At 38.2% G+C, this 26,329-nt stretch overlaps 1 protein-coding gene across 7 annotated transcripts in view; it reads left to right on the top strand.

The window, feature by feature from the left end:
• Positions 1 to 26,329, top strand: part of Bnc2 (basonuclin 2) — a 454,280-nt gene that overhangs the window by 161,821 nt on the left and 266,130 nt on the right. For 5 of the 7 annotated variants that reach the window (XM_045142143.1, XM_045142145.1, XM_004658430.2 and 2 more), the window contains one exon: positions 24,397 to 24,480. The exons of the other annotated variants lie outside the window; for them this stretch is intronic. In XM_045142143.1, the coding sequence (XP_044998078.1) occupies positions 24,397 to 24,480 (84 nt within the window). The remainder of the gene's footprint in view (positions 1 to 24,396; positions 24,481 to 26,329) is intronic. 7 annotated transcript variants of the gene reach the window in all.

Genomic DNA, 26,329 nt, shown 5'->3' with positions numbered 1-26,329 from the left:
TGTGCTGAGAGACTTAAGTAAGTTTCCCTAAAGTAAATTCTGATGATGGCAGCTCAGGTTGCTGATTCAAGTTATTCCTCTCTGCTATGTCACTTTTGACTGATGGCACCTAATGCAATCAACCACAGACAGAAGAGCCTTTGGGTTGCTTTAGTAACTAGACCAGGGCTCCTCCTCTCTTGATCCTTCAGGCACTCACTCCTCTTTGCCACCCCCTCCAAGACTTCAGTCCAAATAGGAAAGGAAAAGCCTGGGACAAACCTTTCCTAAACCTCCATTTCCCAGTGGTGAAGCCTGAGCTGCCTCCCTTTGCGTGCTTTTTTGATAAATTTAAGAAGTCAAATCGCTGACACAGATAGATAATCCAAGTGTATAGGGTGAAGAGTTATAAATTAACACATTATTCCCTCTTAATGTGAAATACTTGAGAATGCATTTTCTCAGTCCCTAGACATCTACCCAGTGAGGGCTTGCATTGTACTTTTCAAGTGGCATTGATTTGTTAAAGCGCTGAATTAGCATCTCAGGCCAGCTGCCTGTCCACTGTGGAGTCCACGGGTCTCCAGGTCTTCCTGTCTGCCCCATTCTATCCCTCTTTTATTTAGTTTTCCTCTTCTTTTGCTCCTGATTCATTTTTCCACATCTCACATTTTTGCTCCCTCCCTAAATTAAATTAATTTATTTGCAAGCAGAGGGAGGGAGAGAGAGAGAGAGAGAAGGAATATGCCAGGGTCTCTAGCCACTGTAAAAGAACTCCAGATACATGCACCACTTTATGTATCTGGCTTTCTGAGCCATCTCTCTAGCCCCGTTTGCTTTTTCAGGTATTTTATTTCTGCACCATCTCTTTACTTTTCCTTCCTTCTCTCTTTTGTCTGTACCTTTCCTTTCTCATTTGTGAGGTTTTTTTTTTTTTATTCGTGTTACAGCTGGGTTGGGGGAGAATTTAGTCAATCCACTAGTGGGCTGGAAATTAAGTTTTATAGAAAAGAATTAACATTTGTGTTAACAATGTTAATTGTTAATGTAAAAACAATAGCATGCTTGTTTTTAAGTCTACGTGTTCTCTCAAGATTCTAAATGTCATATAACTTAGTATGATTTAAAGACAATTAAAATTGTCAATGATTATTAGGTAACTTCTCTTTTCCCTACTAAGATGTTACTATTTCAGCAAAACTTGTGGATATTTTTGCAACCTTTTCCACTAGTGAAAAAATACATTTATATCTTTATTTATAAGCAGAAAAATAGTATGGACACACAAGGGCCTCTTGCTGCTGCAAATAAACTCCAGATGTGTGTGCCACTTTGTGTAACTGGCTATCTGTAGGTATTGGGGGAATTGAACCCAGGTAAGTGGGCTTTTCAAGCAAGTACTTTTAGCACTAGCCTCAGAGTTTTTTTTTTTTGAGGTAGGGTCTCACTCTGTTTCAGGCTGTCCTGGAATTCACTATGGAGTCTCAGGTTGGCCTCAATCTCACAGCAATCCTCCTACCTCTGCCTCCCGAATGTTGGGATTAAAGGTGTGCACCACCATGCCTGACAAAGAGATTTTTTTTTTTAAAAATACTGCACTTTTATATATTAGCCAGTCCATTCCAAAGATGTTTCTTTGGAATATTTGTGATTTTTCTAATGTGTGATGCAGAGATTATAAAAGGGGTTTGGAAATAAAGTTAGATTGCTTATCCTTTCTTTTTGTGTTGTGTCTCAGATTCCATATGTTTTCTGAGGACACACATAAAGTACATGTGGCAAGTGCTTTGTAGTTATTGGTCCCAGACACTTTGGGATCACTGTGTTGATTAACTTGAAAAGTGTACCTGTTTGGTTTTAGACAGATTATTTTCTAATGTGTCTAGCCTGTTTAGGGTTATATAAATTATATTCTGTAATTTTAATCCCATGTCTTCATATAATTTTGTTTTTAATTTTAATAGACTTCAAATTGATAGCATCACCCTTAGATTTGGAATTTATTAGTAATCAAAATCTACTTAAAAATATCAAGTGTCCATATTACTGTGTTTTATAAAGATTAAACTGTTGGTTTGATTCATTATTTACATTTTGAAGTAGGAGTATTTTGCATAGGTTTAGATAATCTTTGCTTCTGTGTTGGATTGATTTCCCTCCAATAAAATATAATTTCTTCCTTAAAAAATTAATTGATGTTCTCTTCGGTAGAGTTAGCATGGGCTGGCTAAAATGAAGGGATTAGAATGACTTTTCAAGGCATGATAATGTATGTTTAAAGGAAAGAAAAAGAAAAAAGCCTTTTAACTATGGCTTAAGACTAATTCCAGGTACTAAGGAGACAAAAATTACGCTAAAGAAGACAATTTGGTTTATTTTATATGTACATGTTAAGTTACTTTGAGATCATCATTTTGTATTTTAGATGAAGTCAGATGTTCTTCATCTGTTTCTGCAAGGGGGCATGGCCTCACTCCAGGGGTGGAAACTGGAACACCTGCCTTCTGCAGGGGTAATCACAGCTCACCTGGCTGCAGCTGGTGTCAGAGCAAGAGGACTTGCTGCCTTCTCAAAGTGCTCTGAATACAGGAGGAAGGCGGAATAAGACATATTAACAGGAAAGGATTAAAAGTGAAAATGTCATGCATGAAGATAGTTATTATGAATAATCAGAAAGTGGATAGAAAGGAAACATACAAATGAAATTAAGAGTGGCCAAGTGCTTACAGGGAAAGGGGCATATTTGGGGGGTACAAAATGATGTCCTCTGGCAACAAAAATTTATACTGTCATGATTGATTATAAAGTGCCACACTGATGAAATAAACTGAGGGCCACATTGATATCAAAGTAAATTTAAAAATTAAGAATACATGTGGCTAGTGCTGTGGCTTACTGTTAGAGCACTTGCCTAACGTTTATGAGGTCTGGGTTTCATCTTCAGCACTGAGAGAAACACATTTGTAAACTTTTAATATATTTTATTCTTATTGATTTATTTACCTTTATCATAATGTTGATTGAATCCAGAGCCTGGCCCCATGGTAGGTGGGCATTTTGCCTCTGTGCCATATCCCAAGCCCACTGAAAGAGATTTAAATGTCCTATTAGGTGCAGGTATGTTTTTCGTATTTATTACATGACTTGAAAGTACTCCCTGCACAAGTAATAAAAGCAAAAATTTTGATTTTTAATCCAGCTTTGTTGTTTGCTTGTTTTGTGATAATACTTAGCCATGCAGAATGGTTTTGTATGTGTATTAGATCCTTTACCTTTGCATTTATTAAAAAAAAAGTGTCAGGAGAGAATGGAATTATTTCTGTTTTGTATTTTGTAGGTCTAAATTTAAATGTCACTTAAATGTGAAAGAACTGGCACCTTTGATAAGAAGTCCCCAAGGCAAATAGTCATGTCAGTAATCATAACTCAATTTTGAATGCAGATGTAATGTTATTTTTTTTAATAGTCCAAAACAAACAAAGGAAAAGAACCTGGACATCAACCCACAGCATGATCCAGCTCAGGAGAAAGCATCCTCACAGGCAGCCTGTGCAGAGTGGTGCTAATAAGAAAGGATGCTGGCATCTGCCCAAGGGCTCCTTGGGAGGGAGTGGCAAATGGCCTGCTCAGTGTGTGGCTGCACAGAAGTTCCAGGGTGACACATGCCTCACAAGCTGGTCACAATGAGAAGGGGTCAGGGGTCATGTTCAAGAGCAGGGTGTTGCTGGATAAGGCTAAGGAAGCTGAGGTGGCCCTTGTGTGCTCACTGTGTGGGTCTGTGTACTTCTTTCCCGTCAAAGCTGGCCCAGCACAGCCAAAAAAGCCATTCCTTGGCAGGGTTTAATGGCAGGATGATGTAGTCTGTTGTGACTAGTGCATTCCTTTCAGGTTAAACTAGGGAAATGGCATTGTGTTAAAATTCCAAGTCGCATGAATGTTTTATTGCCACAGTGCATTTAGCCCTCCAGGGGAGAATGTGTGGCAGGGATGGGGTGGGGGTGGGGGTGACTGAGAGACTCAGGAACTATCAGAAGAACACTTCCCTTGGAAAATTTTACCCACCAGCATGAGGCTGATTTGCTGTGATGGTCACTTAGAAGGGTTTCGCTTTTTCCTAAACTGTGGCTGTTAAAGTCTCACAGTCTGGACAATTAACAGCTGAAGAAAATATGACAAGACACATGCAGAGAGGTTGGGAGACCGAAGAGGAATGCGCCAGAAAGGAGCTGAGCTGCCTTCTTGTATAAACTGCTCCAGTGTGGGGGCCCCTTCCTGGCCTCTGTCCCTGTCCCCCTTTCCTCAAGCTGTTTTGCTGTCTGCCTGAAGGCCAGTGGGACGGATCTGTTAGAATTGCATTGCTGCAGTTCATGGTACTGTATGTTACCATTACTACTCCCTCATTCGTTTTCCCTGGATGCCTTTTTTTTTCCTTAACCATTTTGCTATAACAGTGGTTTATATTAGTCATAGGGATACCATTTTGGAATGCAAAAGATCTGAGTTTAAAACAAAACGAAGTTAAGGACATTGCTTTTCTCCCCCTTCCTCTCTCTCCCCGCTTCTTGGCATTTAGAAGGGCCGTTCTGAACCATTCTAAGTCAACTGTAGCCAAAGGTTTCAAGTGTGATTTAAAATGGGGAATTCTGGTAACTGGACAGTTTAAACATGTAAGTCATCTGGGCTCTGGGTCTCATAAAGGGATATTGTTGCAAAACCACACATACATCCTAGGGGTCAGGATGTTTTGGGCTTTGCAGTGGCATCAGCTACATCCATTTTGCAGATGCCTTCTCCTGCTCCTTCTCAGGAAGCCCTCGTCATTGTTTCAGGGGAATAGTCCTGATGCACTATATATGATTTGACTTTGTCATTGTGTACATGAAAAGTAGCACCTTGGATTGCTTCATGATTTGATATGAATCAGGTCGATTAATAGATTAAAATGCTATATGGAACAGTTTTCTATTACAGTGTACCTTCATAAAGTATTCACTGTCTCTGGTCCCCTGTGACTAAGAGAATTATGCACTATCTTGAGAATACCTGGAAAAGACATCACAATAATTTGAATTTTAATCCTAATTACCCTTTTCTCTTTACTTTTGAATGTTAACACTCTGTTTTCCTTTTCTTGTGAGGTGTTCTTTTCTCATCATTAATAATGCATCTACACACACACACACACACACACACACACACACACACACACACACACCCCGTTGGACATGGGTATGTGGGTGCTTGTGTGTAGTTTGATAACTACCAAATGAATTACAAGGAACATCTTGTAAAGCTACTCAACTAAGAGAACCTTGTTTTGGTAAGTTATCACTTGAAAAGAGGTTACCTGTCAGCAATTTAGCTCATCAGTACTGTGCAGAGAAGGAAATTGTGTATAGACCTGTGTGCCCTATTTATATAAGGCTGTCAGTATATGATTTATATATTTTTATAAAATGATTTTGTCAAGATAGACCTCCTGAGTTTAATCTGATTACTGGTGTTCATATGATGGTTTGTTCTTTTTAAACAGATACATCGATACTGTTTATGGGAAGTTTAAACCAACAAGCTATCAACTTTAGAGCAAAATCAAGATTTTTATGTGGACTTGACAGGAAATTTTAAATGTGATCTTTTTTAAAAAGAGAATGTTACTGTGTGCTAGAATGTGGATTTTCCTGCTTTTTCATTTTTATGTTTGCTTATAACCAATTTCAAAGTTGTTTTTTAATTAGTTAGACAATAAAGTAAAAACATCTATCATTTAAATTTGTATTATTTGAAAATATAGTTGGTTATTCTAATCATGGATGCATATTTTAAAATGCATAAAGAATATATTGTAGTTGTATTTAAGCCTTTCTAACTTGATTTATTAAAAGTTTCCTTTCATAGTCCAGAGGGAAGGAGTGGAATTACTCCAATATGACATCTTCCTAAGAAGAAAATTTCAGCTGACTCAGGATATTTTTTCTTAAAAAGTTGAATTTTCTTTAAAATTGCTATGTATTAATGAAGACTTTGTGGGATAGTGAAGGGTCCCTTCTTCACATGCTCCTGATGCCTGCATTAGCTCTTGTATAAGTTGTTTTATATATCATCTTTGTGTGTGTGTGTGTGTGTGTGTGTGGCTTTATTTGGATGCTGGGAATCAAATCTCAAGCCAGTAGGCTTTGCAAACAAGTACTTTTTTTTTTCTTTTTCTTTTTAATTTAATTTATTAGTTTTCTTTTCAGCAAATACAGGCAGTTTGGTGACATTGTTTAGGCTCATCCATGATCTACCTCCTCCCACTGGCCCCTACTTGTTGATGTAAATGGGTCGTGCATTGTGCAGTTAGCCCACAGTTATTGGTACGATAAATGTATCTGCATATCATGACCCAGCATGTGACTCTGACATTCTTTCCGCCCCCTCTTCCACAAAATTTCCCTGAGCCATGTTGACTTCATTTTTGGTCTGCTTCAGTGCTGAGGTGTTGGGGGCCTCTGAGGCTCTGGCTCTCTGATTTGATAGGAGTTGATTTTTCTCTGTGTTGGTTTCCTTCCCCTTTGTGCTGGTATATGGTTCATCAAGATAACAACTCCTTTGCTTGTTTTGCCAATTTTCTTTAGTTTCAATCGGGCCCCTTTGGAGGTATGTTGGGGCAGCTTTCTCCTTAGGATCTGCATCTATCTGAAAAAGAGAAGCAGATTCTCCAATGGAGAGTAAGTTAGCACCCGTAAAATTGAGATAACACTTACTTTTTTGATAGAGAGTTTAATAGGTGTAGGCCCTCTTGTACCCCATGATTAATGGTAGCTTGATATTGGAGAGTGGGCTTATGTTTGGATATGGTTCTGACTTGTTTCCCAGCTTCAGCTATGGGTCTCTTTTTTTTTTTTTAAATGTTGTTTTCAATTATTTATTTGACAGAGAAAAAGGGATAGAGAGAAAGAGAGAATGGGCGTGCCAGGGTTCCTAGCCACTGCAAACAAACTCCAGATGTGTGTGTTCCTTTGTGCATCTGGTTAATATGGGTCCTGGGGAATTGAACCTCAGTCCTTTGGTTACGAGAAAGGGAAAAGGTAAAAGGACACACTACAGTTGAAGCTGTGGTGCATAATAGGTACTCTACAATCTGTAGTCTCCTTCATGCTACCTAGTGGATTTGCTCTCTAGTGGATCCCCTTGGGAGACTTGAATTTTTAGAAAAAAATGGAGGAAAGGGGAATATGTTAAATAACATGTTTAAATTTTATCGTAAGGATGAGGCAACCTTTTCTGTCACCCTTCCCTTTTCAAAAACAATTTCTTCTGCATTAGTTGTCTTCTTTATCACTGTAACAGTCTCACCAGATTGGTCTTCATGAATGTTATGAATGAGGTTATTCTTTCTGCATGACTATTTATGGTTAAAGGTGGACCATAGACAAAGTTGGCAGGTTCTGTTTGGTTCTGTGTATCTCGGCATCATCAGTTCTAATCATTTGCCTGCCTAAAAGCTTCCTGCCTTCTACTTACTACTACTTGATAGACAGTAAAGCTTGAATTTGCTTTTTATAAGACCCTACCTTCTCCTTTGTTTTGTCAAAACTTGTTTATAACCATTGGATTAAGATCATCCTAAAGCTAATGTTTATTATTTATATAAAATTAAACAACAGCAAGCAACGTATGTGTGCTTGTGTGGGGCTAATACTGTATTTTATTTTTCGTAGCTTGATGTAAGATCTAACTCTAGTGCAGGCTGTATTTTTATTTACAGTATTGAATAATGCTTTATGGGCTGAGCAAAATAATTTGTTTCTTTCTGATTGTTTTTATCTGTAGATTATGTCTTTATCTTTAAAAAGTGTACTCTTATGTAGTACATTAATGTCATAGGTTAGTATTATTCTTCGTTACATTTAGTTTCCTTCTGCAAGTTAGAACACCTCATCTGGAGATCTAAAGTAAATATTTGGCTTGGCATTTACTTTCACCTGTTAGAGGGTGTTGCTGAATGAGGATTGATAACTCATTCTTTCACAGCCACCTTTCAGTACACACCATGCTAGGTGTGCTGTTTGTTATTGTATGTGCTTTACAAGAGCACTAAGGGCAGATAGATCCACTGTCATTTTATAGATATATAAATAAAGTTTTAAAAAATCAGTTTTCAAGGTTACCTCAAATGCTTTTTTTCTCCTCTACCGTATTCTTCATTATGTATGTTGAAGGACTCACTTTTTTTCTCCTTTTCAAGTTAGATTGTACAATGATGGTGATATGTGGAACTGTTAAGACCAGAACTGGTCTACATGGAAATGGGGAGAGCTGTAGCATTCTGTCTTGTAGGCCTTTATCTGGGATGCATGGTACACTTAATTACAAAAAATAAAACAGTACCTTAATGCTTTAGGAAATGAAGCCCAACAGAATGTCTGTTTCTCTGTTTTAGAAGTGTAATTATGTGTAATTCATAGGAGAGACAAGACACAATGTAGGGCAAGTGTTATTATACAAAATACATATATTTTTCATTGCACAACTTTTATTTATTATTTACATTTGAAGTTAAAAATTTAATTAGTGTCCTGTAAAGTGTGTATTCTCATCAAGAAAAAGTAAATAAAGGCACATGCAATCTGACATTTTCTCTTCAAATTTGACACAGACTAAAGCTCTCTTTTCAATGGTTCAGGAGAGAGAAGCTTAAATACTGTGAGGAAGTGAGGAAGACATACTTTCCAAACTGTCTTAGGGCCTATCATAACAAATATTTTTATACAAGGTAAAGTTAAAGATGATGATCTGGATGGGAGGACTTCACTGCACAACTTTTTGTGTGCAAGTTTTTAGCACACAGATTTTGTTTAACTCACAATAATGACATAGTTGTAGTTTGAGAAGAGTCCAAAACACCAAGTCTCAGTTCTTTGTATAATTGTGCATAAATTCATAAAGATTCTTCTTCAGGTTGAAAATAAACAGGTTTCTGTGCTTTAGCATATCTGTAAAAGATTTGTGCATATCACATGAACTAACATAGATTAAGATTAGGATAGATAATAAATCACTTTAACTTGGAAAATAATATAATAAGTACCATGTTCAGTAAGTTGTGTGCAAACCAAATTAATTGACATGATAATTTTGTAATCTCTTTATAAGCCAGGAATATCAAGTTTTCTTACCTGTCAAATTTCCATTAGCATTTTATATAGTACTATATTAGAAATAAAGTTTTTCTTTCATGAACACTGTGAGAACAGTCCAGACATCTCAGCCAGCTATATCTGTATTTCAAGTGATCTTTTGTTTATGTGACTTTGGAAAAGTTATGTAACCTCCCTGCACCTCAGATAACTTACTTACAGTATGGTGCTTAGAAATGAAGCTTATGAAGATTGGAGCATAGGAGAGCTGGGTGATTGTCACTGCTTTCTTCTTTTACTATTGTAGTTCACAAGTCTACATACCATTCTCAGCATCTACTTAACAACTATGGCCCTGGCTTCTTGATGCATGTGTCATGTATATATTTTACTCTTTCAGTAAATAATACTACTTGTGCCAATCTTATAGAAACTTACTTTTGCTGAAAAAAATGGTGGGGTGGGGGTAGGGAGATTGGAGAGAACTCTCTTCTTCCTTAACTCTTCACTGAGAATCAGTCACTGAGCAGCATAATTCTAAAATCTTATGTGGCTTTTGGGTACTTTATGAACCTTTTTATGGTAACTCAGAAGCGAGGAACTGACTGAATTAATATATTCCTACCAAGGAAAGATTCTGTTAACCTCTCCCCCTCTGTTTATTCCAGGCATGCTTTTCTAAGACAGGACATTCTCCATGATTTAGGTTACTTCATAGCATGTGGGTGCCAGTTTGCCTTCCAGTCTTTAAAACAAAGGAATAGAAGAAACCCAAACAACAAAAACGAAAACAACAAATCAAACCTACTTTATTTTTTTCTGAAAAAATACACACTCATATGTTTATAAAATGACTTAAATCTTGCAACTGATTTTAATTTTTAATTTAATTTTATTTTGAGAGAGAGAGAGAATTGGCACACCAAGGCCTCAGCCACTGAAACCAAACTCCATATGCCTGTTCCATCTACTGTGTACGTGCAACCTTGCACTTGTGTCACCTTTGTGTGTCTGACTTAAATGCTATCTGGAGAGAGGTTGAAAATGGGTCCTTAGGCTTTGCAGGCAAGCACCTTAACTGTTAAGCCATCTCTCCAGCCCTGATTTTAATTTTTAATAGTCTTCAAACATTTTTGCACAAATTTTATACAAAGGATGATACCCATGAATTACACAGATATGACTAAGAAAACAATCATAACGGCTACCACTAATTATTAATGTCTTTTCAGCTGAATTTCTTCATTTACATGCATGTACAAATGTGTGAGTAGTTACTACTTACATAAAGTGGTTTATACTTTTTAGCTCGGCAAGACCACAGATATTACTCCATGGCTGTAAATACACATATCCATCAAAGGAGATGGTTATATTGCTAAATAGTAGAGCATGTGGCTAGTATCCACATGCCTGAATTTAATCCCAAGCACACCTTCTTTAGACAGAGTGTGCATCATAATTTTAAATGAATCATAGTGTGACATTGTACCACAATTTTATGAGTTCTAGATTCATATATTTTAAAAAATAAGGGTGGTGCTTTAATATGAATGTCCTTGTTTGGATTTGTATGCTTATTTTCTAAGGGTGAATTTGTATGTGTGTGTGTGTGTGTGTGTGTGTGTGTGTGTGTGTGTGTGTGTACGCACATGCACACAAATAAGCATCTGCACGCTATACCATGTGTTCAGAGGTCAGAGCATAACTTTGAGGTGTTGATCTTTGCCCTCTGCCTCCTTTGAAGGGGTTTTTTTTTGTTGTTCACTGCTGCTTTGGCTAGGTTAGGTAGCCCCCAAGTGAGCTTCCAGGGATTCTCATGTCTCCATTTCCCTTTTTTGACCATATGTATGGCTGAGATTACAAACACCTGTCACAGCTTTCCACTTTTTATGTTGGTACTGGGTTTCTGCATTCCGGTACTTGTGCGTGTATTGCAAGAGCTTTATCCACTTAACCATCATCCTAGCTCACCAAATGTGAATTCTTGATGTTGCTGGGAAAAGACACCTAATTTTGCACAAATTAAAATGAGTTAGGTAGCCATTTCTGTGAAGAGCCAATTGTGGCAGGCACATGTATGATTTGTATATTGACAATTCAACTTGGTATTTTTTTGTAGGCCAAAGCAGTTACATGTAAAGAAACAGACATGTTTATTTCTCAATAAATCTTCATTTATAAAAGCAAGGTAGCATTTGGCCACAGGCTGTAATTTACCTTACACTTGTTTGAAACAAATTAAAAACTGATTAGGTATGGAGATTTACCCCCAGTATGCTATCAGCTTCTTTCATAGCATAGTATTTTAGAACTACATCCCTTTCTCAGGATGGTGTAATGAGGACTTTTCAGTCAAATGTCAATCAGTAATTTATTTTAAAGAACTTACTGAATGAGGTTTGCATACTTGTTCCTATTCTTGAAGCCTAGCATATTGTAAATTAGGAGGCTATTGATACCAGAGTATATTTGAGTATTGGACACTTTAGATTTCAGTGTATATTAATTTGTGGAGCAATGGAGAACTCTCAAACTTTCATTTTAAGGAAGATCTACATTTTCTCCACTCTAGAAAACTTCCTTATGCAATTAGGTTCTAGACACATCTTGGAAGTGAAATGAAAGTTTGTTAAGAGGAAAGTAGTCATAATGTAAAACAAGTCCATATCTGAGTAGATTCTTCTTAGCAGGAATATATCCCCTATCAACAGAATGACATTAGTTACTGAACATTAAAGGTTCAGTCTCCTCAGAAGATTACTCTGATAGTATGAATATGTCTTCTTTGCATCTTGAATCGTACAAAACAGGAATCAATATAGGAATCAGTACTCCCTAACTTCCCTAGGGATGATTAGTGAGGATCAGAGGAAATAATAAAATGGTTAAAATCACCCCACTAGTGTTGTCTTATTACTGGTGACACTGCGAATTTCATGAGATTGACTTGTTATTTACTTAGTATACATGTAAAGCAGTTTGGTAGGTTTGTGGGGGAATATAGAGAGTATTAAGTTCTTGTTACGGACAGAAAGCATACATTTAAAATACAAGGATGTAGATTGCTGATGGTCTTAAGTATTCTCCACTACTACAGGAGGAGATCCCTTTTTTGTGTGTATCAAGGAATTTCATAAAACAAGTGTCATCAGCTGGGCATGGTGTTGCATGCCTTTAATCCCAGCACTCAGGAGGTGGAGGTAGGAGGATCAACATGAGTTCGAGGCCATCCTGAGACTGTATAGTGAATTCCAGGTCAGCCTGTGCTAGAGTGAGACCCTACCTCGAAAAAACAAAAAGAAACAAAACAAACCAACAACAAAAAACAAACAAGTGTCATCAGGAAATAGGAATGTAGCATGCAGGGTAGGGGATTCTTAATATAGCCACAGAACTATATCAAATGAGGAAAAAGTCTAATCAGTATGCAAGAGACATCAAATAGTCTAATTACACTACCAGCTAAAAGGTTGCCATGAAAGAAGAGAAAACAAAGCTGCAAAGGCAGGTTAGAACTGGATTGTAGAGGATCTGGAAAGAACTTTAATTAGTAATTTGTGAGGAACCTGATCTCCTAGGAGAATGTGTGTGAACATTGGGAGAGCTACTGTGTAGCACTAGTTGGCAAGTGTGGAATGATAAAGGTGGGTTTATCATGTAAATGTTAGTGCAAAATGCCTAGTGCATATTTGTTAGAAATGATGATCTACTTGGAAGGCTTCTGGGGGCCAGATGAGGAGATTGAAAAGCAAGAATGGACAGGCTTTCAGAATTAATGGGTTTGGGAAGTAAGAGAAAGGCTTTTAATAGTGATATATGGCTTTAAGTCCTAGTTAATGAGATTTTGGTGATAACATTGCAAAATACAGCAAAGTCAGGGGAGCACTCTAGTAAAAAATTTAAAAAAGGAGCAATGAACTTATGTGCTTTGCTTGTTCAGAGAGATGCTAACTGGACACCTAGAAAACTGCGTAGGAGGTCGACTAAAGGATGAACAGTCACGCGAGACATAACAGTCACATGAAACATGAAAGGAAGTGATGTGGGCGTGCTGTTGACCTAGAACTGACATGAAATTCAAAAAGAAACATAGTATGACTAGAATGGAAATCTGTAGAATGAAAATGGTGTTTTGTAGAATGAGTTTTCATTACAGGATTCAATGACATAGGTTAGTTGATCCCTATATGAAGTGACTAGTACCAAAACAAACATGAAAGCCTCACCATATGTTTTTATCATATGTTAAGTGTTCTATTCTTTTGACTAGGCTTCCCATAAGCTTTTAAAGCTGCTAGGCTTGAGTAGTAACTTTGGTCAGTTTGGAAGAGCATACTTTAATTTAAAAGGTCACTGAAATAAAGCCTAATAAACTCCCCTTTAGCTTGTCACCCCACCACTTCCAGACTACCTAGCTAACAAACATGTCATCACAGGGTGAGATTTACCTTCACCTTCATTACCTGTCTGCAGGACAGTGCCGCTTCTCATTTCCCCTTGATCTTGCGCCAACTGAGATCTGTGTATTTGGACAGGGATCCAGTGTATTCTATAGAAATCAATTAAGTATGCTCTTTTCCATTTCTCTTTTGAGACCGGGGTCCTTGGCAGGTTTGCAGGGGATATTGTATAGTGCGTGGTCTAGCTCATGTTTGACTTATGAAAGATTTACTGTATGGAATAGCAGGACTGAATGCTCATTCCATTTTCTGTTTCCTTTTAACGTTATCTATGTATATTGATCTTGGGCATGCTACCTTGTGAGTTTTGGCTGCATGGTCAAGGTCCTGGCTTCCTTGTTCAGAGCAGCCAGGATCTCTGAACTGTTGAGGGTATCTGTGGCCTTCCTTCAGGCTTGATCGTCATTGTACACTTAATTCATGTCACAGTGCTCTGGAGGAGTTCGCCCCTGTAGACAACCACCTGTGCATTGAATACAGTACTAAATACAGTGCTCATTATTATGTTTTCTCTCTTAAGTCCTGTATTGCTAGTTAATCTCTCTTAAGAAAAATCATAGTTTGTTTGATATAGATGAATCAGTGATAATTGGCAATGTTGAATTTTCTGGAGTGGGGTTTGGTCTTTTACTTTCTAGAACCTGACACATTTAATTGTTCTTTCTCCCTGTTTTGTTTTTGCACATACATGTTACATTCACACTTTCCTTTTAAGTGTTGTTGAATTTTGATTTGTTTCATGTCTGTGCCTCTTGTGAAGCAAAAGCAAGTGAATGGAGATAATGGTTTTTAAAACGAGAATACTTTTTTGAAAATTATCACCCTCCAAGAAAATAAAAAGTTCAGTGACTTGATGTTCATTTCTTGGAAGCAGTTTCGTTCCTTCCATTATAGATAAATTTATCCTGATACACGTGTTTTTATTTTATTTTATTTTTCCACCTTTTGAGAGTCATTCTCTATACCTTAGGCTTGCCTGGAACTTGAGCCTTCCAGATTCTGGGATTATAGAGTTCCCAGCCACTATACTGAGTCTGAGTCATCCTGGTTCTTGACCACTGTGGAAAGCCAGTAAAGGAAACTGAGGAAATAACCCAGTTGCTAGGTTCATGGTGACCTAGGTTGTCTTTATTTATTTTTGAGACAACCCGAAAAGACTGCCTATTTTTTTATGTGAGAGTGAGGTAGTGTGTGTGTGTGTGTGTGTGTGTGTGTGTGTGAGAGAGAGAGAGAGAGAGAGAGAGAGAAAGAATTGGCACACCAGAGCTTCTAGACATTATAATTTAATTCCAGACACATGCACTCCCTTGCATGCATGTGTGACCATGCACACTGTGTCACTCTGCATCTGTTTTTGATGGAACCTGGAGAGTTGCACATGAGTCCTTAGGCTTCACACACAAGTGCCTTAACTGCTAAGCCATCTCTTCAGCCCTAACTTGTATTTTTAATTTAAACTTTTAGAAAATTTATTTTGAGAGAGAAAGAGGGAGAGAGAGAGAGGATGTGCACCACAGCCTTTAGCTGCCGAGAATGAAGTACAGATGTATGTGCCTCCTCCTTGTATGCACACATGAGATTGCATGCTTGTGTCTGTGCATCTGGATACATGGGACATGGAGATTCGAACATACATTCTTAGGCTCCATAGGCAACCACCTTAGCTGCTAAGCCCTAGGTTGTCTTTTTAATTAAAACATACTGTTTGGGCTATGCTCCTCTCTTCTTATGAGACAGGCTGGCAGCTCATGTCTTTCCAGAATAAACCTTTAATTTGCTTCAAAAAAAAAAGTTTTTTAAAGATAAGTCTCACTGCTTAGTCCACGTTAGCCTTAAATTTGCCATGTAGTCCTGGTTTTTCTTCTTGTCCCAACCTTTACACTGCTGGCCTTACAGGTGTTTGCCACTATAGTGGCTATTTATTTGTTTATTTATTTATTTATTTTTGGTTTTCCAATGTAGGGTCTTGCTGTAGCTCAGGCTGACCTGGAATTCACTATGTAGTTTCTGGGTGGCCTTGAACTCACGACATTCCTACCTCTACCTCTCAAGTGCTGGGATTAAAGGTGTGTGCCACCATGCCCAGCAGGCCTAGATTATTTTAAAGTACTTTCATACAAACTAAATGACTTTTGTGTTCATTTTCCAAATTACTAAGTTTCATTCATTCCATTCACACATTAATGTCTGTCATTACATTAACATTGATTTCCTTCTAATGTTTTCAGCATATGTGGAGTTGGCCTCTCCACTGCTCTCTAAGCTGCTTGTTCATTCTGGTTTTTCCATGCAAACTTCTGCTTCCTGGCTGCTCCAATGTCTTTTACAGAGTGACATTTTGGGAGCTCTAGATCTTAATTCTTGGTATATTTTGTTTTCTTTTCTGAGTGAGACTTAGAGAGGTCTGGATCACATGCTCTGGAATAGTCTTTTCTGTTTTCTTAGGTTCTTTTAGTCACATGTCTTTTTAAACTGTTATCACTTGGAAAACTTTTACCTCACTGGTTGTCTTTTGGTTTTCTAGTTTCCCTAGGCTACTGGTTCTTCCACTTCACTAAATACTCAGCATTATCACTTGGATGACTGAAGAAAACACTGTGGACCACTGACCAGGATGGCTATTTTTATCAGTAAAGACTGTTTCTCACAAAGGGTTGAATTTCTTTAGAGTTCATTCACCTTTGTTCTCTAGATATTATTTTTAAAAATTCAGACCTCAAGCTACTACTATGAAAGAGAACCCAGAAAGGAGGCTTATAATGTGAGGAGTGGGTGCAGAAAGGCACATATGGATGATATGTGCCACTTCTTACCATTTGACTGGTGACGATTTTCAGAGCCAGCCCTCCTCAGACAAAATAGATCTTTATTTATTCACAACACAGCATCTCAGGATGCCTGGTTTCATGGGACCTAGAGATTTTGGGTGCCTGATCCCCAGGTAGTGGCACTTTCTAGGAAGCCTGTGGAATCTTAAGGATGTGTGTCACTGGGAATGGGCCTAGTGGTGTGATAGTCAAGCCCTGCTTGGTGCTCTTAAGCTTCCCTACTTTCTCCCTGCTGTATTGATGATGTGACACTGCTTGTCTGCTCTTCCCTGACTTTTCTGCCATGATGAAACTTTCTCTGAAAGCTGTAACATGAAAATAAAAACTTTCCTTTTGTAGGCTGTTTCTGGTCTGGTCTTTTGTAGCAGCAATGGGTCACTAACCCAGAACACTAACTGAGAATTGGGTTTTCTTTCTTTTTTTTTTTTTTCAGTTTGCAAATTGTTTGCATTATCCCTCCACAACTTGAGGTTTGTTTAAGTCTTTTCCAAATTCTTTCCCTTATTGTCTTAAGTTGTTTTCCCTTATGGAACCGCTGTGCTGTGGTGCCACTTTTGTGGCATGCAGTTGTATATGCCATTTACTGACATGCCACACATGCACTGTTTCACATGTGCCACGTCATTCATCCTTGCCAACCTGCACAGTAAACATGACTTACAGTTTTATTGATGTAAGGAACAAGGCTGTGAAATGGTCAGTGAGTTACCAAGCTAGTAACTTCACCACAGCTGGAATCTAAAGGGTCCAAGTATATTAAGAGCTTTCTTGGTATTAGCTACCTTTAGGATTCTTGGAGTTGAGCATTGAAGATACAAAGCTAAGATGGACATACATAAGAACACTTGAGATTATATTAAATGTTAGCTGTCTAGACTTACAGTGTATGTGTAATAGTAAGCAACAACTTTTGGTATTCATTTTCCAAAATACTAATGTACAAGAGTGATTATAACCAATTGAAAACAACCTCTACCTTTTCTTTCTAAAATTGAAGAAAAACTCTCTATAGCACAAGACAAATGACTTTATCCTCACTCTCTTCAGTCATAAAACTTAGGGTAAAACAGGAATTGTAGGAAATAAAGTGAGCTCTGTCATATAGTAGAAATTTTTAGTGAACCATGTTTACTACTTGAAAGACTGCCTTAACAACCTATTCCATTTGATAAAATATGGAGGAAGACTGTAGTCATAGGCCTTAGTTTCTTGATTAAAATGAAAGAATGAAGTGGAAACTCCCTTTCTCCACTTGTCTGATATGGGAATTAATAAATATTATGTGTAAAGCCCTTTAAGCACTCTAGAAGAAAAATTCCGTGTAATTTTATCATTATTCATGGCCCAGTAGACTCCTCAGGGTGTCACCAGGGAAGAGACTTTACCTTTTCTTCCATATTTTACAGTTTAAAGAGCCGGTGTTTCTGTTGTTCGTTTGTGGCTGTGAAAATCTCCTTTAATTGTACTTGCAGAGGTGGCTCCTGCCATGGAGCCCAGGGCCAGTTCTTTAGCAGCTCACTCAGAAAGAAGGCGTGAGATCAGACGGTGGTCACTGAACTCTTTCTCTCTCCTGGTGGCACACTCTCCCCTACCTCCAGGTCATCTTCCACTTCTGTCACTGTAATGCATAACAGAATCACGTAACTGCAGAAAGGATGCAGATTTCCCTCAGGCATTGTCCCAGCCTAACTACTTCAACCCTCATTTGTCTCTTGGCCTTGTCCTATTTCTATTGGTACAGCCCAGTTCATCTATGGTTTTTGTAAGGATGGATGTGTTTCTGCCCATTGCTTTTTAGAAACAAACAAACAACAACAACAAAATATATGCTGTGACATGCCCATTGCTTTCCGGTGAGGAAGGACAGTTTCATTTTTTCAGCTTTAGATTCTGTTTGCTTGGACCTTGGAAGTTTTAACTTGAGAATCCTTGACAGAGAAATTTGGGGGTTTGAATATTGTCTTGTAGTTAAGTTGTGGGCTGAGAAATTAAGATATAAGTCAGCTGCACACCCAGGCTCTTGCACTCACCTGTGTTTCTGCTCTTTGTTTCATTTTGGCAGCAGGGGCTTTGAGCGATCTTCACCTTCAGTGCTGGTGAATCTGTTTACCTCTTGGTCTGCTTTTTTCACAAGAACTCCTAGCTAATTTCCGGTCCATTTCACTTAATGGCTTTCCTGAATTCTTTGTTATCTGAGTGGCCTTTCCTCTTTCTATTTGGCATTCTATAACCATTGAAATAAGGGTGAAGTTCCCCTCTTGCTCAGAATGTGACAATTTTGTATTGAACCATGTTTCTGAGTCCTCTGGTAGGAATTTACCATCCCCCTCTTAATATTTCTTTCCTTGCTTCAATTTATTCAAATCCAGCTTTGTATTTTCTAGGTTCTTCTGATTGGTTTCTTCATCCCTTTCATCACTGTTAGAGTGGAAACCACCAAAACACATATAGTACTTCAGGACTGATCTGGGCGTGTGGCCAGCTTAACTGAAGAGACTTGAGCTGACACAGAAGTTAGTTTGTTTATTTGGGCTGTGACTTTCATAGTGCCTGTCAGACAAATGTCTATGTGAATGTTTTATATTTAAAAGTAAAATTAAATTTCAAGTGGACCCTAGCTCTGCAGGAAGCATCCCTGGCACTAGAAATAAATAAGCCTCTTTTTTAGTAACATAGTTCCTTCCTAGAGTTATCATTTCTGTGTCTCTTTTTTTCTTCCTTTGTCCCCTTCCATCCACCCATTGTCCACTCCCATTCACCTTCAAGTATTTTGAAACTCAACTCCTTGTTGCAATTTGAGGATTTTTCTGTCTTCTTTTCAGAAGTATAGTGCCTAACAGTTTTCATATGTGACCTCAGTAAACAAAGTGGGGTGGGAGAGAGAATGAGAGAGAAAAGGAAGCCTGCCACATTTCTTCCCTGGCCCACAGAAAATGGTTTTCTGGAAGCCCTTTTGACACTGAAGTGAATGCCCACTGGCCCTCCTTTACTGAATTCTCCTGAGATATGATGGGGGGGGGGGAGGGAGGGAGAGGGAAAAAGAGAGAGCTCGTTATGCTTGTTGTCATAACTTTGGCTTCCGCTGATTGTAAACAAGTAAGTTGTAAATAGCTCCTTCCTCTGAGGTATGCAGAGAATAGTAGGTACTCAGCCTCAGCTCAGCCTGGGGATTCCCCAGGGTTCCTTGCAAAGACTCTGGCTTTCCATTGTAGTACCAGCAGAGTGAAATCTATCAGTTGTGCAAAGTTAGCATTCCATAGTGAAATAGGTGTCATCATGCGTAGAAATACTAGCCGAACGGTTTAGTATTTTCCTTCAGCTGAAATATGCTTTATCACTCTAAAAGCAAAATGTATTAAGATACAAAAAAAAAAAGCAAACAACTAAAAAGTCCCATGGTCTTAATCCCAACATTTTGTGAAAATCGTTATAGAGGTTTGTCTTAGAGCATGGTATTGCAGCAGACACTGATTGCTGGGATAAAGGACAGCAGATAAAATGAACCCCTGCCCTGTCAGCTTAAGATTTATATTCCAAACACTGATTAGATACACACTACATTTCACTATCCCAATTTACAACAGATAATAGTAAGTTAGACAATTTATGTCTGCCATTTCTGTCAGTAACTTCTTTCTTTCTTTCTTTTTCTTTTTCTTTTTTTTCCGGTTTTTCAAGGTAGGGTCTCACTCTAGCTCAGGCTGACTTGGAATTCACTCCGTAGTCTCAGGGTGGCCTTGAACTCACGGTGATCCTCCAACCTCTGCCTCCCAAGTTCTGGGATTAAAGGCATGTGCCACCATGCCCAGCAGTCAGTCACTTTTTGATTGCTTATAGATAGCTAGCTAACTTCTGAGGTTCCTAAATCACAAGGTAGAATGAAGTGTACACAGTTACAACTAATTAGGTAGTCAACTTTCATATCCTAGATATGGCTTGCCTTTCCCTTCTTGAGAATTTCTCTCTTTGATAACTGGTGACATGTATTGTGGGGATGGTGGAGGTGGTGGGTATTAGACTGGAACTCTCAAGGGAGTATGCAGTGAGATTGGAATCTCAGGTGGCCTTAGTTCTCAAGATTTTTTCCTGCTTGCTTTAGAAATGCTAGGATTCTAAGTTTGAGAACAACACCCACTTCATTAATAGTTTCTTTTTGTGATGAGGAGCCATGAAACATACCAGTAACTTGCCACCATCTCCTCCTCACCTTATAAGGCCTTTTTGTTTTCTCTCAGAAGCTGTATTTCTAAGTGTCTGAAGTTGTAATTGAATATAATTGTAGTTGTTAACTTTTTCCTTTTCTCTTGAGTGTTTATAAAATACATTTTGTGACCATGAAGATAAAAGAGAGCTAAAAGTATATTATCTATGACATGGTCAAATAATATTAAGGTAGGTAGCAATTTGTCGTGTGTGTGTGTGTGTGTGTGTGTGTGTGTGTGTGTGTGTGTGTGTGAGAGAGAGAGAGAGAGAGAGAGAGAGAGACAGAGATAAGGTATTGTTTATACTCAAATTTGCCATAATATATTCTACTTATGGAAAATGCTTCAGGACAGCTCAGTCACATGTGTTGAGGTTTTATAAGAAGCTTTTGGGGCTGGAGAGATGGCTTAGTGGTTAAGCAAACCCAAGGACCCTGGTTCGAGGCTCGGTTCCCGAGGACCTATGTTTGCCAGATGCACAAGGGGGCGCAAGTGTCTGGAGTTCGTTTGCAGTGGCTAGAGGCCCTGTTGTGCCCATTCTCTCTCTCTCCTCCTCTCTGTCTGTCACTCTCAAATAAATAAGAAGCTTTTGGGTGTGAGTTCACTTTGATATGGAATATTCCAAGATTGAATTTTTTCCTTTTCCTATTGCCCTCTAGGAAGAATTACTGTTGCAGAACTCATTAGTGAACCTCCATATGTCAACTGTGGGGTAGAATCAGTAGCATTTTCATGTGTGACACAACACAAACTTCTAATGTTGCTGCTTTTCTCCAAGCCTAGTGCTTGCTTGCTTGCTTGCTTGCTTGCTTTCTTTCTTTCTTTCTTTCTTTCTTTCTTTCTTTCTTTCTTTCTTTCTTTCTTTCTTTCTTTCTTTCTCTCTTTAAGCTCCTCAATTTAGTCAAATTTCTAATGTTGCTGCTTTTCTCTAAGCCCAGTGCTTGCTTGCTTAATTTCTTTCCCTCTCTCTCTCTCTCTCTCTCTTTCTTTCTTTCTCTTTAAAATCCTTTTAGTGGATAAATTTCCTTTTAAGTTGCTTATGTAAGAGCAAGTAGAAGGCTGTTTCCTTTATTGTCTTCTTTGTGATGTATAAAATCAACAACTGTCTTCTACAGTTGATGCAATTAAAGTGAGTGTTTTTCTTAACTAATTTCTTGCCCTTTTTCTTTATATTGTTAAAGTTTTAATCGAAATTTGCAACATAATAGCATGTAACCCGGCACTACTTAGCTACTCTAAACCTATAAAACATAAATGGTCATATATCTTATAAGATCGTTGAGGAGAAAAAGTGGGTTCATCTATCTGAGTGTTTCCTACATCCTGGCCTGCACATGGTACTTTTGAAATTCATGGGCAAAGAGGGTTTATAAACGGAGTGTGGTGGTTCGTGTCTGTAATCACAGCATTTGGAAGGTGGAAGCAAGAACTAAGGTCATGTTCAGCTACATAGCAGGTTCACAGCCAGTCTGAGTATTATGTGAACCTTTCCTGAATAAGCATGGACAGAGATCTATTCATGCCATGTAGTGTGCAGATGACAGACAAAAGTACGTTTGCATCAAAATCCAACCAAGGAGTTTGCAATTTATTCTAGAGCATTAATGAGGGGTTACTCAGCTATGAGGAGTATGAACAACTCAAAGGCAGCTAGATTATAGAAAAGTTTATTCCAGCATAGGTAGCATTTTATGGAAGTTGCATCCCTGGAGCTCACTCTAGTACTTGCAGCCAGCTGGGCTATTGGGAGAGTCTCTCTTCAGCAATAAGAAGTTTACAGCTTCCATAACCCTGAGAAGAGCCCTAGTGAACCTTGTAAGTTGCAGGAGCTTCCCTAGATTTGTCAGTTGTTTACTTCCTAAGTCTTGTGAGCTTCCTTTTTTTTCTCCAAAAAAGGACTGTTTCAATTCAGAGGGAATTTCTATATAAAACTCAGAAAAATGGGACTTCAACTTACACACAAAGTGGGGAGAGTGGGAGAGTCAGCAGGAAGAAGAATGAGACACTTAAAGAGGAGAATGCTTGAAAAGTTTACTAGGCCATTTTTTTTTAAATAAATGATATTCCCTAGTAATAAGGCGTCTTAACATCTGTGTAAATTTTGAGAAGCTAATTTGTTAGTCAAAAAAAGGTAAACACCTAAAGTTGCTCACTTGGCCTGAAAACTGAGCTCTGAACAATTATAATGGAATATTAAAAAATTGAACAAACTATCAAAGGAATGTTTTGATAATGAAAGAAAACACATGTGAAATGTCACTTAGTTGATGTATTGAAATTCAGGTACACAAAGGTCGATAAGAAGTTTTGATTTGCAAATACTGAAATTTTTATTTCTTTTTTTTAAATTCTGGAGATGGAAATCCAGAGTCTTTATTTATTTATGGCTTGCAAATATGTATTTGTATAATTTGGTATGTGTGTATGCACACATATTTTCATCTGTGGCACCCCAAGCATTCATCTGCGGCCCATGTTTCTCACCTGAGGTGGCCAGAGCAGAGTGTCAGGCTTACTGCTCCATTGCTGCTCTTTGTGAGCCCAGTACTGGGGTTGTAGACACACAGAGCCACTCCTGGCTCTTTCCTGGGTTCTGGAGACCCTTACCCTAGCAGTTTCAGGCCCTTTCAGATCCTCGTGTTGGTGCAGAAAGTGTACCTGGCTGCAGCTTTCCAAGCCTGAGTCTTGCTTATGCTACTCCATCTCCATCATGGAGCCAGATCAACCTAACCCCTAGGGAAATTTTTAAAGATGAAAATAAGTTTATATTAAATATAATATCATTTTAATCATATTAAAATCAGGACACAGTAAATGAGAGTAAGTAATAAGTAGGGTGATAATTAATTAGCTATAATAGAGTATATAATTTTGAAAGGAGATATTTGTGATTTTCAGTGTGGAATTCTAGGTATGGAGAAATGTTTAATAAATTATGATGCTTTATTGTTTTTTATCATTTTTATTGAAACATTCTTTAAGCTGAGGTCTTTAGACTTAAAGATAGTGAGTATTGGAGGCTAGAGGTGTTGCCAACTGGTAGAGCACTTGACTAGTACTGTGTAGCCTTGTACACTAAAAGCAAAACAAGTAGCATGTGAATAAATGTATAAATATTGACAGGTAAAGACTTGCCCTTGCTGGCCTATACCAGGAGCAAGAAAGAAGTAATTTAAAATGATCTTTTAAAAGCAGAAAGGAAACCAGGCATGGTGGTGCACGCCTTTAATCCCAACACTCGGGAGGCAGAGGTAGATGGATCGCCATGAGTTCGAGGCCACCCTGAGACTACACAGTGAATTCCAGGTCAGCCTTGGCTAGAGTGAGACTCTACCTCAAAAAAACAAATAAATAAATAAATAAAAATAAAAAATAAATAAATAAAAAATCAAAAAGGAACATTGCATATTTTAATGTACAGTTTACTTGATTATTTCGTAGGAAATATAATGACCAGAGAATCGAAGATGTCATCAGTGTTCAGTAGAGTCTTGTTTCAGTCTTCCTTTGTTTCCATTTGTTTCTTCCTTTTCAGCACCCTTACTTCTGTTCATAGATAATGCAATGGACTTTATGGTGCATGATGTAAATATAGGGGTGCAGAGGAACCAAATCATGTGGATCTTTTCTTCTTGTACTTTGCCTTCTCATAGTTAATAAGCTAGGTTTCAGGATATTTACAATATTTGCCAGGTCATAGCAGCCTGTCAGACCTACAGTTGGGATGCTCCTGTTTCTGCCAGGGTAGATTATGACTGTGCCACCTCCATACCCAACATCTAACCCCGCCATATTCCCCCAGGTTCCACTGGCATGTGCTGGCAGAGTGCTGGGTGCAGACTTTTGCCCAAACCTGGAGGAACCAGACCAGAGGCTGGAAGTCCAGGTTGGAGTCTTAACTGTTTTATTAGCTGGGGGTGGTGTGACAGAAATAGTGGTCCCTGGAGGCCATAGTAGTATTCAGTGTTATCAGGACAAGACAAGCATTGAGATAGGTATAAAGAGGGAGAAATGTAGCATATGTGCAACAAAAGGTCCTTGTCAGGATGAGTTGTCTGTAACCAGAGGTCATTCATTATTTATTCATTCATTCAAGAGATACACTCCGCAGTGGGAAAGTACATGGTCTTTGAAGGTTGGCTGCGTAGGCTGACACAGGTTATTGTGAGACCTTTGACAAGTAATTCATTTTAGTTTATTTTGTGTGGTCTTGAGGTATTAGTCCTCGTTTAGTGTCTTGCTATTAAAAATATTAGAGGGATCTTGGTTTGAGGCATGTCTGCACTTTTGTGTGCTTTTAAAGATTTTGATGAATACGTGTGTGCCATTGCAGAGATGCAGGCTAAAGTTTTAACACGTATGGCATTAACAAACCCAGATTGTTTTCCTCAGGTTCTTAATTTGGCACCATTTTCTAGATTTTTCAGGTTTATAGGATGATCATAGTGAGCACAATTTTAAAATACTTTTACTGATTTAGACACACATGAGAATAAAAAAGAATCATTTTAAAAAATGACTTCTTCACAGTAGGAATGAGGGTGAAGTTTGTGATGGTGGGGGCTGTAGTTTTTATGGGAGCAAAGTGTGTCCCATCTTTTGCACACCTGCTCTTGGCCTAGGGAAGACCACCTGAGCTCTTCTGTGCTTCAAACTAGTACTGTCTTGGTGGTGTATGGCTGTGGTACAGTAGAAAAGCAGGTGTGACACATATGAGGCATGATCATGCATTGCCTAGTTCTAGAAAGCTAACAGCTTGTGTGTGACACACAAATGCAGAGTGATGGAAGACTTAGCAGGAAGAAGCCTGATCCCTAACCTCTTTGCATAGAATGTGTGATGTTCTTCAAACATATCACCTGGAATGAACTGTTGTAGGTGGTTGTGGGAGAATCTGTTTTTGAACCTTGAATTATGGTGCAAAGGAAAATAGGTTTTTCCTATATGAGTGTGTGAAATGAAATGGAAAAAGACACACTTAGCATATTATTTTGACATGATTGGGGGAGAAAGTATATATGGACAAATTAAAGAGAAACTGGTTTTAAGTAAGCAGCATGGTCGAAAAATTAGCATGGGCCTTGAAAAGAAGACTAAGGTCTTATGATAAAGTAATGAAAATAATCATACTACTTTGTTTCTCCTATTGTGACAACATTTTATTGAACTGAGGAAAAACAATAAAACTGTTTAAAAGATTGTCAAACAGGGTGAACTGGTGAATTCACTTGTCCACACTTAAATCATTTTCTTCTTTTTATTCCCCAAATATGGCTTTCACATGTTTTAAAAATATGTAATATGGTCACATGTCAATCATTATAAACTTAACACAATATATTCTTCACCAGCTAATAATTCTAGGAGTATTATTTTTTTAGCTTTGTCTCATTTTACTGTCACCATGGCATGTATACTGCTCTTTTTTTTTGTTCCCATGTAGGGGATTGTGCCATTTCTTATTTTTCAGTCTAAATCTCCACTCCAGGGAACTTACTGTAGGACTTGATGCAGTTATCTGCGTTTCCTGCTTGGATTTCAGACCTTCCTCCATGGCCAGGCATTATAACCACTGGAGGATCTGATGTTTGGCCAGATGATTCTGAAAATGTCAATTTATGAGCAATGATTTGTTTATATCCTTTCTTACAAAGGATTTCATTTAGGCAAATGCCCTCCTATATCAGTTTGTTTTCTACTTTAGCTGATATAAGTTCTCATGACTAGCAAAATGT

This window comes from Jaculus jaculus, chromosome 1 (genome assembly GCF_020740685.1).
Source record: "Jaculus jaculus isolate mJacJac1 chromosome 1, mJacJac1.mat.Y.cur, whole genome shotgun sequence".
In the NCBI taxonomy this organism is placed as follows: Eukaryota; Metazoa; Chordata; class Mammalia; order Rodentia; family Dipodidae; genus Jaculus; species Jaculus jaculus.
The sequence above is the reverse complement of the archived record's forward strand: the minus strand, read 5'-3'. Positions and strand labels throughout refer to the sequence as shown.